At 40.1% G+C, this 17,665-nt stretch overlaps 1 protein-coding gene across 1 annotated transcript in view; it reads right to left on the bottom strand.

Moving 5' to 3' along the window:
- Positions 1 to 796: 796 nt before the first annotated feature.
- Positions 797 to 17,665, bottom strand: part of CTSS (cathepsin S) — a 29,184-nt gene continuing 12,315 nt past the window's right edge. Inside the window, 4 exon segments of the mRNA NM_001280006.1 lie at positions 797 to 974; positions 10,624 to 10,726; positions 12,780 to 12,945; positions 14,915 to 15,139. Coding sequence (NP_001266935.1) covers positions 875 to 974; positions 10,624 to 10,726; positions 12,780 to 12,945; positions 14,915 to 15,139 — 594 coding nt within the window. The 3' untranslated portion in view covers positions 797 to 874.

The following is a 17,665-nucleotide window of genomic DNA, read 5'->3' as shown; positions in this document are numbered from 1 at the left end:
ATACAATCTGAGCCCTTAGGACATTTGTAGCCTAATATTTTCTTTTTGTTTGTTTGTTTCTTTTTTTTTTTTTTAATTTTTACTTTTATTTAGCCTAATATTTTCTTCCATCAAAGTTGCTAAAGCCCATCACCAGAATACCACAATTAATATTTTCAGGAAAGAGTATTAATAGTTGCCTAGGAATAAGAATGGTATGTGGCAATGATAGACATTTGAAATGGCAGATTTATTAAGTACTTTTAAGCCATAAAGTTACAAGAGGCTGTTAGGGGTCTTAAAAAGACAAACAGTATACAATAAAACAATGAGAAATGACAGATTGTTTTAGGTTGAACAATTTTTATACAGTTTTATCTATAGTACATTACTAATTTACTTAGCAAACTTTTCCTGAGATTTGCAAAGTTAAAAAAATGAAGAATCAAATTATATTTTCTTTTCTTCTTTTTTTTTTTTTGAGACAGTCTCCACTCTGTCACCCAAGCTGGAGTGCAGTGGTGTGATCTCAGCTCACTGCAGCCTCAACCACTTGGGTTCAAGGATTCTCCTGCCTCAGCCTTCCGAGTAGCTGGGATTACAGGCATGCACCACCATGCCCAGCTAGTTTTTTGTAGTTTTAGTAGAGAGGGGGTTTCACCATGTTAGCCAGGCTGATCTTGAACTCCTGGCCTCAAGGTGATCTGCCCACCTTGGCCTCCCGAAGTGCTGGGATTACAGGCGTGAACCACCACGCCCAGCCTCAAACTATATTTTCTTAATAGTACAGTAAATATACATTAATCATGACACAATTATTTATTCTGGATACAGCAGGAAAAATTAAGAGAAAGTGCTTCACATTTCTTGATTTGTTATAAAACGAAGAGATCCTCTAGATTTCTGGGTAAGAGGGGTAACTAGCAATCCCACAGTGGTTTCCTTTATTTCTTGCCATCCGAATATATCCTTGTTCACCAAAGTTGCTGCCCCAGCTTTAGAAAAAGAAATATTACAAAATTACAAATACATACAATCAAATAATATTATCAACTTTTTTTTCATATTATCAACTTTTTATCTCATTGTTTTTCCTCTATAAGTGATTACATATGAAAGGCTGTAAAACAAAATTAGAATGAAATAATATAATAATTTCTCTAGGGATTTCAGGCAAATTTAAATATGGGTTTGGAAAGCTTTAGTGCTATATTGATGAATAGACTTAATACCGAGGGAAAACTATAGTAAGATCCATCCCAGTTCTTTAATCCTCCTACTTTAAAAATATGCCTTCTCTAAGGAAAGAGTATTAGTATCCTTTTTTTTTTTTTTGAGACGGAGTTTCACTCTTGTTACCCAGGCTGGAGTGCAATGGCGCGATCTCGGCTCACCGCAACCTCCGCCTCCTGGGTTCAGGCAATTCTCCTGCCTCAGCCTCCTGAGTAGCTGGGATTACAGGCAAGTGCCACCATGCCCAGCTAATTTTTTTGTATTTTTAGTAGAGACGGGGTTTCACCATGTTGACCAGGATGGTCTCGATCTCTCGACCTCGTGATCCACCCGCCTCGGCCTCCCAAAGTGCTGGGATTACAGGCGTGAGCCACCCGAAACTCCGTCTCCAAAAAAAAAAAAAAAAAAAAAAAAAAAAAGACTTTATCTCTAAATTTTTTGATACCAGTATCATGGGTAATGATTTTCTATCAAACTTAAATTCCTCTATAGAACGTCAATTAAGAAATATTTTTGAGTGACTAATATGAAAAAGGTATAGGGCAGGGAATTCTAAAGTAAACAATAAAAATGCAACTCTGAAAGAGCTTTTTGATCTGTAAGTGGAGCTGAGATAAGACTTTCTCGTAATTAAAGCTATTGAAAAATGAGCCAAGCATGGTGGCGCTCACTTGTAATCCAAGTGCTTTGAAAAGCTGAAGTGGGAGGATTGTTTGAGGCCAAGAGTTTGAAACCAGCCTGGACAATATAGCAAGACCCTGTCTCTACCAAAAAAAAAAAAAAAGTTTTTTTGAGATGGAGTCTCACTGTTTCCCAGGCTGAAGTGCAGTGGCACAATCTTGGCTGACTGCAACCTTTGTCTCCTGGGTTAGAGCAATTCTCCTGCCTCAGCCTCCTAAGTACCTGGGATTACAGGTGTGTGCTACCACATCCAGCTAATTTTTATATTTTTGGTAGAGACGGGGTTTTACCATATTGGTCAGGCTGGTCTTGAACTCCTAACTTCAGGTGATCCACCCACCTCAGCCTCCCAGAGTGTTGGGATTACAGGTATAAGCCACCATGACTAGCCCAAAAATTTGTTTTTAAAAATTAGCCAGGCATAGTGGCTGTATTCCTTAGCTACTCGGTAGGCTGAAGTGGGGAGGGTCACTTGAACCCAGGGATTCGAGATTACAGTGAGCTATGATTGCACCACTGCATTCCTGACACTCCAGCCTGACCCTGTCTCAAAAAAAAAAAAAAAAAAAAAGAAAGAAAGAAAAAGCAAAGAAAAGAAATATTTCTGCCTGGCACTGGAAGTGTTCAAGCAAGCGGAATTTACTTTGTAGAGATGCTACAGATGGAATTCATGGGTCAGATTAGGGTTGGAGGTGATCAGTGTTTCACTTTTTGATTTCATGGACTTAGAGGAGTTCAGAAAGTTTTTACAGATTGATATATACTTATCAATTTAAAAACCATACTATTGGCTGGGCACGGTGGCTCATGCTATAATCCCAGCACTTTGTGAGGCCAAGACGGGTGGATCATTTGAGGTCAGGCGTTTGAGACCAGCCTGGCTAACATTGTGAAAACCCGTCTCTACTAAAAATAAAAAATTAGCAGGGCGTAGTAGCATGTGCCTGAGTCCCAGCTACTTGAGAGGCTGAGGCAGGAGGCTTGAACCCAGGAGGCAAGGTGGAGGTTGCATTAAGCTGAGATTGCACCTCTGCATTTCAGCCTGGGTAGCAGAGTGAGACTCTGTCTCAAAAAAAGAAAATAAATAAAAATCATACTACTAACTATCACCATCGTGTTGTAAAAGAAAAGACATTTTAACAGCAAAAGCAAAAAATCCAAAGATATAATCTCTATTTTAAAGATAGTCTTTTGAGTAAATTCAGACTTATGAAAAAGTCACCAAAATATTTTTATTTTTCTTATTTTACCAAGACTGATGAAAAAACTGACAAAATCCTTTTAAGAGAAATGATTTCTGAAGCTCTTTATGATTCTGAGGTTTTGTAGTGGTAGATATCATTCAAGGCAGAATTCATTAAGTGCTCTAGGATACAAATAAAAGCATGAAATTGAGAAAATGCCTAGTGTATCTGGAGTGTAAGAAATTTGGTTGAAAGGAAAATCGGATATTTTTAGAATAATAGTGGGAAAAAAAAGACAGAAAGCTGGTTTGGGGCCATCCTGTGAACAGCTTAGAACTGCACGTGGAGGAACATGTACTTCAATTACATAGGCAAAAGGAAGAAGCTGTTACAAATTTTGGCTCAGGGACTCAAAGGTTGTGTTTTTGCATGCAGTGGAGAACCTAAGAAATGCTGGTTTATTGCTGGCAGACAAATGATACCATTTAAAAGGACTGTGCTTTAAGAAGCCTTAAATACTCTATGTATCAGCCCTCACTGGACCATTTGCAGGTCCTATTTTTATCTCTCTGTATCATTTAACACAGTTGCCTACTCCCACCTCACTGGTCTTTTGGCCTTAAGACACTACTCTGTTCTGATTTTCTCATCTGTCTCTGGTCACTCCTTCTCAAACATTTTCATGAGCTCCTTTCTCTGCTGCCTTTCACTTAGTTGCCACTCCACTGCTTAGAAATATTCAATGGCTCTCCGTACCTTTACAATAAAATTCAAACTCCATCATCACCTCTAATAAGTCAATGGCTGCACTGTTTTTATTTGTTTTTTTTTTTTTTTTTTTTTTTTTTTTTTTTTTCGGACAGAGTCCCACCGTGTGGCCCAGGCTGGAGTGTGGCTGCAGCTATGACCTCCTGAGCTTAAGCAATCCTCCTGCCTCAGCCTTCCAAGTAGCTAGGACCACAGCTGCATACTACCATGCTCAGCTAATTTTTTATTTTTAGTAGAGAAGAGGTCTCACTATGTTGCCCAGGCTGTAGCAACGTTCTTTTAATATCTAATTTGATAACAAAAGCAATAAAAATTGTCTGGCCAGGCTATTATTAATAGCTACCATTTATTTAGCACTTACTCTGTGCCAAACAGATTCACATAAATTATCTAATTTAATCATCATTCTGTGAGGTTAGTATTATCTTCTTTTAATAAAGAAAAAAACAGAAGGGCAGAGTGGTAAAGTGGCTTGCCAAATGCCACATAGATGGTAAACTGTGAAGCCAGAGTTCAAATCTAGGATTGTTTTATTCCAAAGCACACTCTATAACTTTTATACTCCTGCCTATCCCTGTAGTAATCTTTGTGAGTGAAGTCAAATTCAGATCAGAACATCTAGGATGTCATGTAATTTACATCTTACTATGGTCACTGCCTTAAATAATAGATAAAATAAATGATTTTAGATGAACTGAGCTTGGACCTGAGTTCTAGTATGAAAATTGAATTGAGGGTCTAGTTACTAGCAGTATGAATTCATTCAATGAGACCAAGGAATCCGAGACCCCATTCAACATCTGGACAACTTACTTTTCTCAGTTTTACAGATCAAGATCAGCTGCCCCTAATTTTGCAAAAGACCTCATACCTCTTTTTGACTGAGTCCTGCTAACTTCACTTAAACAATGAAACTGATTAAAAAAAGCTTAAGCTAAATAAAATATCTGAGGACAAATTCTTGCCTTCAACTATACAAGGTCTGTTCCAAATGTTAATTTCAGTACTTACCAAGTTGTATATTTTTATTGATTCTATAGCCCTTTCACTCAAACTGTTCAAATTTGGGTAAGTTTGCTAACTAAATGTCTCTCATAGGAGTACTTTAAAAATTAAATGAGAAAATGTATTTAAAGTACTTGCACAATATTTGGTACATAGCCAATGCTTACTAAGTGAAGGTAGCTATTTTTATCATTATCCAGGTATGAGTCCATCTGATTGAACTCAAGTAGAGTCTGTCTACTTTATTTATTTATTTATTTTTTAATTGAACTTTATTTATTTATTAAAAAAATTTTTTTTTAATAAGAAAAAGAATAAAGAAGAGGAAGAAAGAGAAGGAGGAAGAGGGAGAGAGGATGGGGGTATTGCTTTATTGCCCAGGGTAAAATGCAATCTAAATATAGGTATGCCTATAATTGTCCTTAATAATGGAGATATAAAAGAAAATGAGGGAAGAGAATAACAAACAAGGAGCCAACCAACATTTCGTTTAAACTTCTAAGTTGATATGATGTGGTACTGATCTACGTATTCCTATATTGGGTGCATATATATTTAGGATCTTTAGCTCTGCTTGTTGTTGCATTGATCCTTTTATCATTATATAATGTCCTTCTTTGCTTCTTTTGATCTTTGTTGCTTAATTGTAACTTCTGCTTTTTATTTATTTATTTTAGCTCTCTGTTTGGTTGGTAAATCCTTCTCCATCCCTTGTTTTGAGTCTTTGTGTATCCTTGAATGTGAGATGGGTCTGGATGCAGCATACTGATGGGTTTTAGTTTTTTATTCAAATTGCCTGTCTGTCTTTGGATTGGGGGATTTAGTCAATTTAAATTTAGAATTAATAATAATATATGTGAGTTTAATACTGCCACTTAATATTAGCTGGCTATTTTGCCCATTAGTTGATGTAAATTCTTCATTATATTGATGCTCTTTTTGGTATTTTTTTAGAAAGGCTGATACTGTTTGTTCCTTTCTATGTGTAGTGGTTCTTTCAGAAGCTCTTGTAAAGCAGGCCTGGTGGTGATGAAATCTCTGAGTGCTTGCTTATTCACAAAAAACTTTATTTTTCCTTCACTTGTGAAGCTTAGCTTGGCTGGATGTGAAATTCTGGGTTGAAAGTTCTTTTCTTTAAGGATATTGAATATCGGTCCCCACTCTCTTCTGGCTTGTGGGGTTTCTGCTGAGAGATCTGCTGTAAGTCTGATAGGCTTCCCTTTGTGAGTAACCTGACTTTTTCTGGCTGCCCTTAGTATTTTCTCCTTCATTTCAACCCTGGTGAATCTGACGATTATGTGCCTTGGAGTTGCTCCTCTTGAGGAATATCTCTGTGGTGTTCTCTGTATTACCTGGAGTTGAATATTATCCTGCCCTACTAGGTTGGGAAAATTTTCCTGAATAATGTCCTGAAGCATATTTTCCAGCTTGGATTCATTCTCTTCGTCACATTCAGGTACACCTATCAAGCGTAGATTAGGTCTTTTCACATAGTCCCATATTTCTTGGAGATTTTGCTCGTTTCTTTTTGTCCTTTTTTCTCTAATCTTGTCTTCTTGTTTTATTTCATTGAGTTGGTCTTCGACCTCTGATATCCTTTCTTCTGCTTGATCAATTCGGCTGTTAAAACTTGTGCATACTTCACGAAGTTCTCGTATTGTGTTTTTCAGCTCCATTATTTCACTTATATTCCTCTCTAAATTGTGTATTCTTGTTAACATTTCGTCAAATCTTTTTTCAAAGTTCTTAGTTTCTTTAGATTGTGTTAGAACAAGTTCTTTTAATTCACAGAAGTTTCTCATTATCCACATTTTGAAGCCTGCTTCTGTAATTGGAACACACTCGTTCTCCATCAAGCCTTGTTTTGTTGCTGATGAGGAACTGGGATCCCCTGCTGAGGGAGAGGCGTTCTGATCTTGGGTATTCTCAGCCTTTTTTGGCTGTTTTCTTCCCTTCGTTTTAATTTTATCCATCTGTGGTCTTTGTATTTACTGTCTTTGTAATTGGTTTTCTGAGTGGACGTCCAACTTATTGATTCTCAGCGCCGAAATCTGAGCAACCCACTGCGCCGACTAAATCAGCGGCGTTAAGATTGATGCTGCTTTTCTGATTCTGCACCAAGAACCGACGCTCCAAGTCACCGGCAAAACCGCCTCGCCCGTCACAAGAGTCACGCTGGCGACCCGTGGAGCTCCTCCGCTGGGAATCTCCTGGTGCGTGAGCGACAAGAATTCATGTGAAGGTATGGTGTCCTCTCGTTCTTTGCGCTTTCACTGGGAGCTACAATCCCAAGCTGCTAGTGATCAGCCATCTTGGATCTCTCTCCGAGTCTGTCTACTTTAAAACATATATAGCCTTCTTCTAGGGTGACCACCAGTCCCAGTTTGCCTGGGACTGTCCTGGTTTTAAAAGGAAAGTCCTATGTCCCAGAAAGCCTCATCCCATAGCCCTTAGCAAAGTGGAAAAGTTGGTCATCCTACCTTCTGCCTGCATACCGTACGGCTACTAACTTATTAGACTTCTAAAATCGATGCCAGTTTCCTTTGTAATAGGCTGAAGCCCAGGGTTTCTTAGGCTGTGCCAGACACTCTCCTAGGCATTAGTATTACAGAGACAAAGTCTTTCTAAAGACTAGGTTCTAGAGAGGAAACATACAATAAACAAAGAAATATTTGGTATAATATGATACGTGCAATAAAGAAAAATAAAGCAGGATAAAGGATACAGAGTGTTAGGAGACAGGGCTCAATTTTAGGTGGAATGGTCGGGTCGGGAAAAGCTTAGCCTCACAAACAAACATGCAAGTGAAGCAAAGACCTAGATAAAGAGCTGGGAATAGGCGTGGTGTGTCTGAGAAACAGCAAAAAGGCTAGTGTGCCAGGAGCTGAGTGAGAGAGGGGAGAGTAGTTGGAGAGGTGGTTGGAGAGGCAAGCTAAGGCCAGATGATGTCATGCTTTACAGGTCATGGGTTTTATTGTAAGTGGGAAGGAAAGCCATTCAAGAGTTTGGGGTGGGAGGGTAACATAATCTACTTTATGCTTTAAAAGATAATTTTGGCTACTGTGTAGAGGATTGATTGCAAGCAAACAAGAGGGAAGCAGCTACCTGTTATGAGATTATTGCAATAGACCAGGAGATAGATGGTGGCTTGAGGTATAATAGTAACATTAGAAGTATTGAGAAGATTTGAGGGGTGTTACGGGTTGCATTGTATTCCCCCAAAATTCATGTTGGAATCCTAACCTCCAGTACCTCAGAATGTGGTCTTATTTAAAGATAGTGTTGATGTGGACATACTTAACTAAATTAAAATAAGGTCATTAGCGTGGGTCCTAACCAACATGGCTGATGCTCATGAAAAGGGAAAACTGGCCAGGCACGGTGGCTCACACCTATAATCCCAGTGCTTTGGGAGACCAAAGCAGGAGGATCACTTGAGCCCAGGAGTTTGAGACCAGCCTAGGAAACAGCAAAATCCTGTATCTACAAATACAAAAAAATTAGCCTGGTGTGGTGGTGCATGCCTGTAGTCCCAGCTACTTTGGTGGCTAACGTGGGAGGATTGCTTGAGCCCAGGAGTTTGAGGCTGCAGTGAACACTGATCACCCCACTGCACTCCAGCCTAAGTGACAGAGTGAGATTCTGTCTCAAAAAGAGGGAAAACAGTAAAATTATGAATAGAGACAGAAATGCATACAGGGAGAATGTCATGTGAAAATGAAGGCAGAGTTCAGGGTGATGGTTCTTAAACACCGAGGAAAGTCAGAGATCATCAGCAAACTTTCAGAAGCTAGGGGAGAGCCATCAAACCTATATTTTTTAAATTAAAAGAATATATTTAATTGACACAAATTGTATAAACTGAAAGTGTACAGTGCACATTGTGCAATGATTGCCATAATCAAAGGAAATAACGCATCCATCTCCACCCATGCTGTACCTTTGATTCCCAGAACTTGTTTATCTTCTACCTGAAAGTTTAAACTCTTTGATCAATATCTCCTCATTTCCCCAGCCTCCAGTCACTGGCAACTATCATTCTACTGTCTGTTTCTGTAAGTTTGACTTTTTTAGATCCCACATATAAGATCATACAGTGTTTTTTCTTCCTGTGTCCACGAACATTTTCTTCCTCACAATGTGAGAAGGAAGTAACCTTGCCAACACCTTGCTCTTACACTGCCAGCCTCCAGAACTGGGAGACATAAATTTCTGTTATTTAAGCTGCTCAGTTAATGGCACTTTGGGTTATGGCATTCATAGCAAACTAACACAAAGAGAAACTCCAGGTGTGCCCCAAAGACTCAGTCTTCATATTTCCTCTGTTTTTTACCTCTAGAAGTTATGTTCCTTTTGTTTATGAGTGATATAGATGTCAGTTAAATACATGTATTGAGAAGCCTTTAGGTGCCACCCACTCAGTCTGCACTGCGGATATGAAGACAAGACGTAATACCTCCCCAAAGGCACTTACAGAACATTGGAGTGACAGACAGGTAAATATGCAATTTAAAGATGATACCTAAAATGCTGTGATCCAGCATGCACAGGGCATTTTGGCAGCATAGAAAAAAGACATTTTGCGCAGCCCAAGGATTCAGGCAAGCCTTTCTGGAATAGACGATGCCTGAGCTGCTTCTGAAGAAAAGGAGACGTAAACCAAAAGAGAAGACAGGATGTTCCAGGCAGAGGGAACCCAGAAATGAAGGAAGGTATTATAGATAAAGTGAAAGGTATGGGAACTGCAACTATGGGTAACACAGCATAACCAGAGTGAAAAGCAGGAAGCAACAAATGCCAGGAGGTGAGGCTGGCAAGGGAGCACAGCTACAGGACGTGCCCTCTGTCAGGGAACATTGATTTTATACCAAATGAGACTCAGTAGAAGAGTTCTAAGCCCAGACTCATTCATATTTTAGACAAATCAGTTTGGCAGCAGTATGAAAGAGGGATTTGAGGGTAAAGGGGAAGAAAAGAGAGAGTAAAGGAGACCAGTTAGAAGGGCACAGCAATAGTCCACACCAGAATAGCCCACACCAGAACAGTCCACACCAGCGAGGTCTGAAGGAGAGCCGCAAGAGAAGAAAGAGAGAAGGGACAGGATCAAGGACACAGATGAGGCAGAATGGTTTGACTAATTGGCTGCTTGGTTGGACTTGGGGAGATCTCAGATGAATCCATCATATCTTACCGGCTGACTCTGCTGTGTGGCCCCTTACTGATACAGGAAATTCCGAAGGAGGAACAATATGGGGGAGAGAGTCCTGAATTATTTGAACGTATTGAGTTTAGAGAGACTAAGATACGTGTAAGTGAGTGTGTCTACGTAAGTCCGAAGTTCTGGGAAGATGTCAGAGCTAGAGCTAGAGATTCGAAAGCCACTGGAATATATAGGTTATAGCTAGAGTCCTAAGAGTGGAATTGTGGCACCCTAGAAAAAGTAGAATAAGAAGAGGAATGGGCAGAGGATAGAGCCCTGGGAAAATACCAACATTTTTGGGCTAAACAGAGGAATAGGTTCATAAGAGAGGCTGAGAAGGAATAATCAGAGAAGTGCGACAGAAAACAAACCATGAAAACAAAGTGATGAAGGCAGAATCGTAGGTGAAAAGATGGGGGCACTGAATAATTTAGAATCTCACTTTGCGAGAAGCTATAAAGTTCATCGTTGTCAACATCGTGATCATCATCATCATCAAAATCATAAGAAAGCGCTTGCTGAAACTCCCTCAAATTCCTGATTCCAATTAAATATAAAGTATAAATATATTACCTGTTTTTCACAAGCCAGTATTCTTTCCCATTAAGGTCACCATAGCCAATCACAAGTACACCATGATTCACCTTCTGAGTACAGGCTGGGTCATAGTAGACACCTGAGAATCAAATATGGGTGGGAAAAAAGTGAATGCTACAGGATAATAAAGGACACTTTACAATGGGATTACTTTTTATTAGCCTTATTTGGATACACAGCAAGGTTAATTTGAAAAGTTAAGGACATACACACTTATGTGTAAACTAGGGCTCACAATTATTTGCCATCAATGCTATATTTTTCAGTATTCATGTCAAGCTGAGCATCACTCTAATCATAGTTCCCCCAGAAACCTTCTTTGATAAGCACACCACTTTTTTCTAAGTTTTTTCTTTTATTTTTTGTTTTCTTCCTATTTTTAAACTTGAAACCATCAGTTATTGTAATTCTGTGTGTATACAGGCATATCTCATTTTATTGTGCTTTGCTTTATTGTGCTTCATAGATATTACCTTTTTTTTTTTTTTAAGGACCAGAGTTTCGCTCTATTGTCTAGACTATAATACAGTGGTATGATCACAGACGACTGTAACCTCAGCCTCCTAGGCTCCAGTCATCCTTCTGCCTTGACCACCCAAAGCGCTGAGATTACAGGCATGAGCCACTGCACCTAGCCAGACATTGCATTTTTTTACAAATTGAAGGTTTGTGGCAATTCTACATTCAGCAAGTCTATTGGTACCATTTTTCCAAAAACATGTGCTCATGTTATGTCCTTGTACCATATTTTGGTAATTCTCACAATATTTCAACCTTTCTCATCATTATTATTTCTGTTATAGTCATCTGTGATCAATGATCTTTGATGTTAATATTATAATTTTGGGGGTGAGCTACAAACCACATCTATATAAGATAGCAGACTTAACCCACAAATGTTGTGTGTGTTCTGACTGATCCACAGACTGGCTACACTCCTGTCTCTCTCCTCAGGCCTCCCTATTCCCTGAGACACAATGATATTGAAATTATGCCAAATAATAACCTTATGATGGTTCCTCAGTGTTCAAGTAAAAAGAAGAGTTGTGTATCTCTCGCTTTAAATCAAAAGCTAGAAGTAATTAACCTTATTGAGAAAGGCATGTTGAAAGCCAAGACAGGCCAGAACCTAGCCTAGGCCTCTTGTACCAAACAGTCAGCCATGCTGTGAATGTAAAGGAAAACTGCTTGAAGGAAATTAAAAATGACAAGAAAACATGAAACAGTCTTATTGCTGATATGCAGAACATTTGAGTGGTCTAGATAAAAGAGTAAACCTACCAAGCATGCCCTTACGCCAAAACCTAATCCAGAACAGGACCCTAACTCTCTTCTATTGTTAGAAGGCTGAGAGAGGTGAGGAAGCTACAGAAGAAAACTTTGAAGCCAGCAGATGTTGGTTCATGAGGTTTAAAATTCCCTCCCTCCCTCCCTTCCTCCTTCTCTTTCTTCATTCCTTCTTTCTTTCTTTTTCTCTTCCTTGTTTTTTAGAGACAGGTTTTCACTCTGCTGCCCAGGTTGGAGCACAGTGGTATAATCATACCTCACTATAACCTCAAACTCCTGGGTTCAAGCAATCCTCCCACCTCAGCCTCCCAAGTAGGTGAGACTACAAGTGTGTGCCACCATACCCAGCTAATTTTTATTTTTTGTAGAGATAAGGGTCTCCCAATGTGGCCCAGGCTGGTGTCAAACTCCCAGATTGCTCAAGCAATCCTCCCACCTTAGCCTTCCAAAGCGTCAGAATTACAGGCATGAACCACCATGCTTAGCCAATATTCTTTCTTTCTTTAAATTCTTTTTTGAGATGGAGATTCACTCTTGTTGCCCAGGCTAGAGTGCAATGGTGTGATCTTGGCTCACCACAACCTCTGCTTCCCGGGTTCAAGCAATTCTCCTGCCTCAGCCTCCTGAGTAGCTGGGATTACAGGCATGTGTACTACCATGCCTGGCTAATTTTGCATGTTTAGTAGAGACAGGCTTTCTCTATGTTGGTCAGTCTGGTCTTGAACTCCTGACCTCAGGTGATCCACTGCCTCAGCCTCACAAAGTCTTGGGATTACAGCCACTGCACCTGGCCTTCTTTCTTTAAATTCTTATTGTTTTTTATTTATTTATTTATTTATTTTTACCACTTCTGTAGAGGAAGAAGGAAGGATGACTTGCATCTACTCCAACACACACTGGGCCTTTATTGGCCACAGCTTCTTTCAGGACATCTTCTCTGCCATACGGAAGTTCAGTGTACTTTGAACATGTGGCAGCACGATATTTTGAGTCATACTGACATTTCTGATCCTGCAAAAAGAAGTATAAACCAGATAAAGAAGTATACTTCAACTCCTTTATAAATCACCAGTATCCATAGCCTGGATTTTAAACATGTCTTCTTTCCTTAATCTTTTCATGTGTCTAAGGCTCCTTCCTTTGCAAATCTTCCAAATACTAACAATCCCAGGTTTCACCAATAATGGGGGAAATACAGAACTATTCTATTCTTTCAAATTGTGAACATCTTCATACATGCAAAATTTGCCAGGACAATGTCCCCTCAGACTCTGAGGTAGACTGTAGGGAAGTATTACATAGAGATAATAAACTCTAGGTGAGAGCTTTAAAATTTTTTGATGCCTGCAAGATAATTTGCCGTTAAAATGATGGTCTATAAAGACCATGTAATATGGGAAACACAAGTGTATTTCAAGTGGGAAAAGGAAAGTTACAAATTCATGTTTGTTGTATATACAACTGTTTTGTATTTAGTTATTTATATTATTTATTTTTTTAAGACAGGCCCTCACTCCATTGTCCAGGCTGGAGTGCAGTGGCACAATCATAGCTCGCTGCAGCCTGTTGCCGCCGTCTCCTGGGCTCAAGTGATTCTCCCGCCTCAGCTTCTTGAGTAGCTGAAACTGCTACAAAGGTGCACACCCCCATGTTTGGCCAATTTTTTTAATTTTTAGTAGAGGTGAGGTCTCGCGATGTTGCATAGGCTGGTCTCAAACTCTTGAGTTCAAGCAAGCCTCCCAGCTCAACCTTCCAAAGTGCCAAGATCACAGGCATGAGCCACCACACCTGGCCAACTTCGTTTTGTAAGTGCTTTCACAGGAAAATAACTTGAAAGAAATAAACCAAAATAATAGTGGTTAAGGTAGAAGGTTTTTGAGTAATATTTTTATCTTTAAAAAATCTTCTGTAACATGACATAATCCTTAGGTTATTGTTATCACAATCTCTATAATATCATTTGATAAAATGTATAATAAATCTGCAAGGAAGAGGAAGGCATTATTTAGCTTCTCAGTAGGTGGAAGAAAGAAGTCGTTAATGATCTGAGAATAAGGTTGAACAGGGGAGGCTTCAGAAGAAAAAGCTTAAATACATAGAAATAATTTTAAGGATAGTTTGCTTAAAATCTGTCTTTTTTTTTTTTTTTTTTTTTTGAGACTGAGTCTTGCTCTGTTGCTGAGGCTGGAGTACAGTGAACTGATATTGGCTAACTGCACCTCCGCCTCCTGAGTCCAAGTGATTCTCCTGCCTCAGCCTCCCAAATAGCTGGGAACACAGATGTGCACCAACACGCCCGGCTAATTTTTGTATTTCTGGTTGAGATGGGGTTTCACCATGTTGGCCAGGTTGGTCTCAAATTCTTGACCTCAGGTGATTCACCCACCTCGGCCTCCCAAAGTGCTGGGATTACAGGTGTGAACCACTGCGCCCGGCCATTAAAATCCGTTTTTAAGCATGAATGCTACTTTTTGTACTAATGATACATTAAGAAGAGTACTTCATCAGAAAGAGAACTTTTGAGAATTTAAGAATTTCTGGCTGGGCAAGGTGGCTCACACCTGTAATCCCAGCACTTTGGGATTCACCTGTCCCAGGGCGGACAAGTCACGAGGTCAGAAGATGGAGACCATCCTGGCTAACACAGTAAAACCTCGTCTCTACCAAAAATACAAAAAAGTAGCTGGGCGTGGTGTCGGGGGCCTGTAGTCCCAGCTACTCATGAGGCTGAGGCAGGAGAATCACTTGAACCCAAGAGGCGGAGGTTGCAGTGAGCTGAGATTGTGCCACTGCATTCCAGCGTGGGTGACAGAGTGAGACTGTCTAAAAAAAAAAAAAAAAAAAAAAAATTCCTCTTCAGGGTTTTATCTCACACATAATACTGCTTCTCAAGCAATTGATGTGGTGGCAAGCCCAGTGCAGTCAGTCAATGGATAACATAAAGTCATGCAGCAACACAAAAAGTTTGCCTGTGACGCACCGTGGCTTTGTAGGGATAGGAAGCTTCTGAGTCAATGCCTTTGTTATCAATGATGTACTGGAAAGCCTCTGTCATGAAGCCACCATTGCAACCTTTGTTTCCATATTTTTCAGAGCAATCCACCAGGTTCTGGGCACTGAGAGACACCAGCTTTCCTGTTTTCAGCTTCAGCTGTGCTTCCAGGGCCCCCACAGCACTGAAAGCCCAGCAAGCACCACAAGAACCCTGAAACAGATACAAGGTCACAAACGCAAATCACAGAAAATCATTTGAAATGACTTCTGTAACAAACTGGACAACACCCAATTACATCAGCTCTGTCCCTAGTTCCCAGAAACAGCTCCCCTGCTACAGTTTCCTTCTGCCTTTGACCATGGGAATGAAGACTAAACACTTGATTGTTATCTAGGCAAGGTCCAACCTTGAAAGAGATTTGCAATTGGCCAAACTCAGAGCATAGTGGTCATATTCAAATATATTAAGAAACAACACTCACTGAACATGTACCAAATCACACCTATCTTCACCCGTAAGCAAGGGAGATAGTTGCCTACAGTAACGAGATTTGAGAGAAGCTAGGATGATTTCCTTGACCTAAAATACCCTTTCTCCTGTCAAATGATGACTGAAACATAAGAAGTTTAATCCTAGGTTGGCATTTTTCAAACCTTATTATCCTCAGAATTTTTTTGATCAAAAAATACTTTACAAGGAGGCATAAACGAACAGAAAAAGGCAAATCTGCTTTAGTTTTAAAGGGGGAAAAATGTCCAGAGCCCCATCATAATTGTTCTCTTTCTGTCTTCTCCCCTCCTCCCACCTTGCTCTCCACCCAAAGAAGGCAAATTGACATTGCTTTTGGTTGAAGCAAAATTGCTCATTAAAATGCAAGCACCCAAAGAAAGGAGCTCATTAACTTACTCAGAGTTAACATCTAAATATGTCGTTTATTGGGTCTTCTAAAGCTGTTAGTTTAATCCGGTAAGAAATCCAAAACTAGTTGAAAGAAAAATATGTAGGTGGAAAAGAATAAGAGATTAGCAGTACCTTTCCTTCTTTTTGTTTTGTTTTGAGACAGGATTTCCACTCAGACTGAAGTGCAGTGGTGCGATCATGGCTCACTATAACCTCAACCTCCCAGGCTCAAGCAATCCTCCCATGTCAGCCCCACAAGTAGCTGGGACTACAGGTGTGCACATGCCTGGATAATTTTTATTTTTTTGTAGAGATAGGGCCTCATTATATTGCCTAGATTGGTTTCTAACTCCTGGGCTCAAGTGATCTTCCTGCCTCTGCTTCCTAAAGTGCTGGAATCACAGACATGAGCCACTGTGCCTGACCATCATTTACTTCCTAACACATTTTTACTTTCTTCATTGATCACAAGCTGGGGTAGCTGCTCAGAATGCTCTGATTCCTCTCACTTACCCTGACCTCTATGGTGACACGTGTGTTTTATCTCTAATTTAGGATTTTTGCAGATTTTTAAAACAAGCAAACTAAGGAAAATACAACAGCATAGGAACAATGATTTTATAAGGCACATAGTTCATATGCTAACAATTCAAGACTAGCCATGAATTAACTTGAGTGGCACAATTTATAAACCACTCTAGCTTTAGTTGTCTCTTCTCCTTCAACTCTGAAATTCACAAGTGAACTGGGGAGAGACTTCCTGATCACCGGGGTTCTCTCACACAACACCGCTTCTCAAGCAATTGGCTTGTTGGAGAGTCCAGTGTAGTCAAAGGGCAACAAGAGCAGTAAACGTCTGTCTTAAACACCTATTTGCTTAGTTCAGTGTTTGTCTAAGTAGGTGGCTCTGTGACCACTTAGACAAGGCACTGTGGGACCTGAATGCAGGGGCTCACGCCTCTAATCCCAACACTTTGGGAGGCGAAGGTGGAAAGATCACTTGAGTTCAGGAGTTTGAGACAGCTTGGGCAACATAGCAAAACCCACCTCTTCTAAAAATACACACAAAAAAATAAAAATAAAAATAAAGCAGGTTGTGGTGGTGTGTGCTTGTAGTCACTCTGTAGGTTGAGGCAGGAGGATCACTTGAGCCCAAGAGGCAGAAGTTGCAGTAAGGCTAGATTGCACCACTGCAGTTCAGCCTGGGCAACAGAGGGAGACCCTGTCTCAAAATAAAAAACAAAAAACCACTGTAGGGAATCCAGTTGTCCCTCAGTATCAACAAGGAATTGGTTCCAGGACTCCTGAGTATACCAAAAGTCAAGAACGTTTAAGTCCCTTATATAAATGACTGAGTATTGCATATAACCTACACATCCTCCTAAATGCCTTTTTTTTTTTTTTAAGATAGGGTCTCACTCTTTTGCCCAGGCTGGAGTGCAGTCACGCAATCTCAGTTTACTGTAACCTCTGCCCCAGGTTCAAGTGAGTCTCCTGCCTCATCCTCCCAGGTAGCTGGGATTACAGGTACCTGCCACCACACTGGCTAATTTTTGTGTTTTTAGTACAGACAGGGTTTCACCATGTTGGCCAAGCTGGTCTTGAACTCCTGACCTCAAGTGATCTGCCTCCCTTGGCCTGGAAAAGTGCTGGGATTACAGGCATGAGCCACGATACCCAGCCCTCCCATATTCTTTTCTTTCTTTCCTTCTTTCTTTCTTTCTTTCTTTTCTTTCTTTCAAGATGGAGTCTCACTCTTGCTCAGTCTGGAGTGCAGAGGTGAGATCTTAGCTCGCTGCAACCTCTGCCTCCCAGGTTCAAGTGATTCTCCTGCCT

This window comes from Saimiri boliviensis, chromosome 19 (assembly GCF_048565385.1).
Source record: "Saimiri boliviensis isolate mSaiBol1 chromosome 19, mSaiBol1.pri, whole genome shotgun sequence".
In the NCBI taxonomy this organism is placed as follows: Eukaryota; Metazoa; Chordata; class Mammalia; order Primates; family Cebidae; genus Saimiri; species Saimiri boliviensis.
This window is presented reverse-complemented; position numbering and strand designations above follow the sequence as displayed.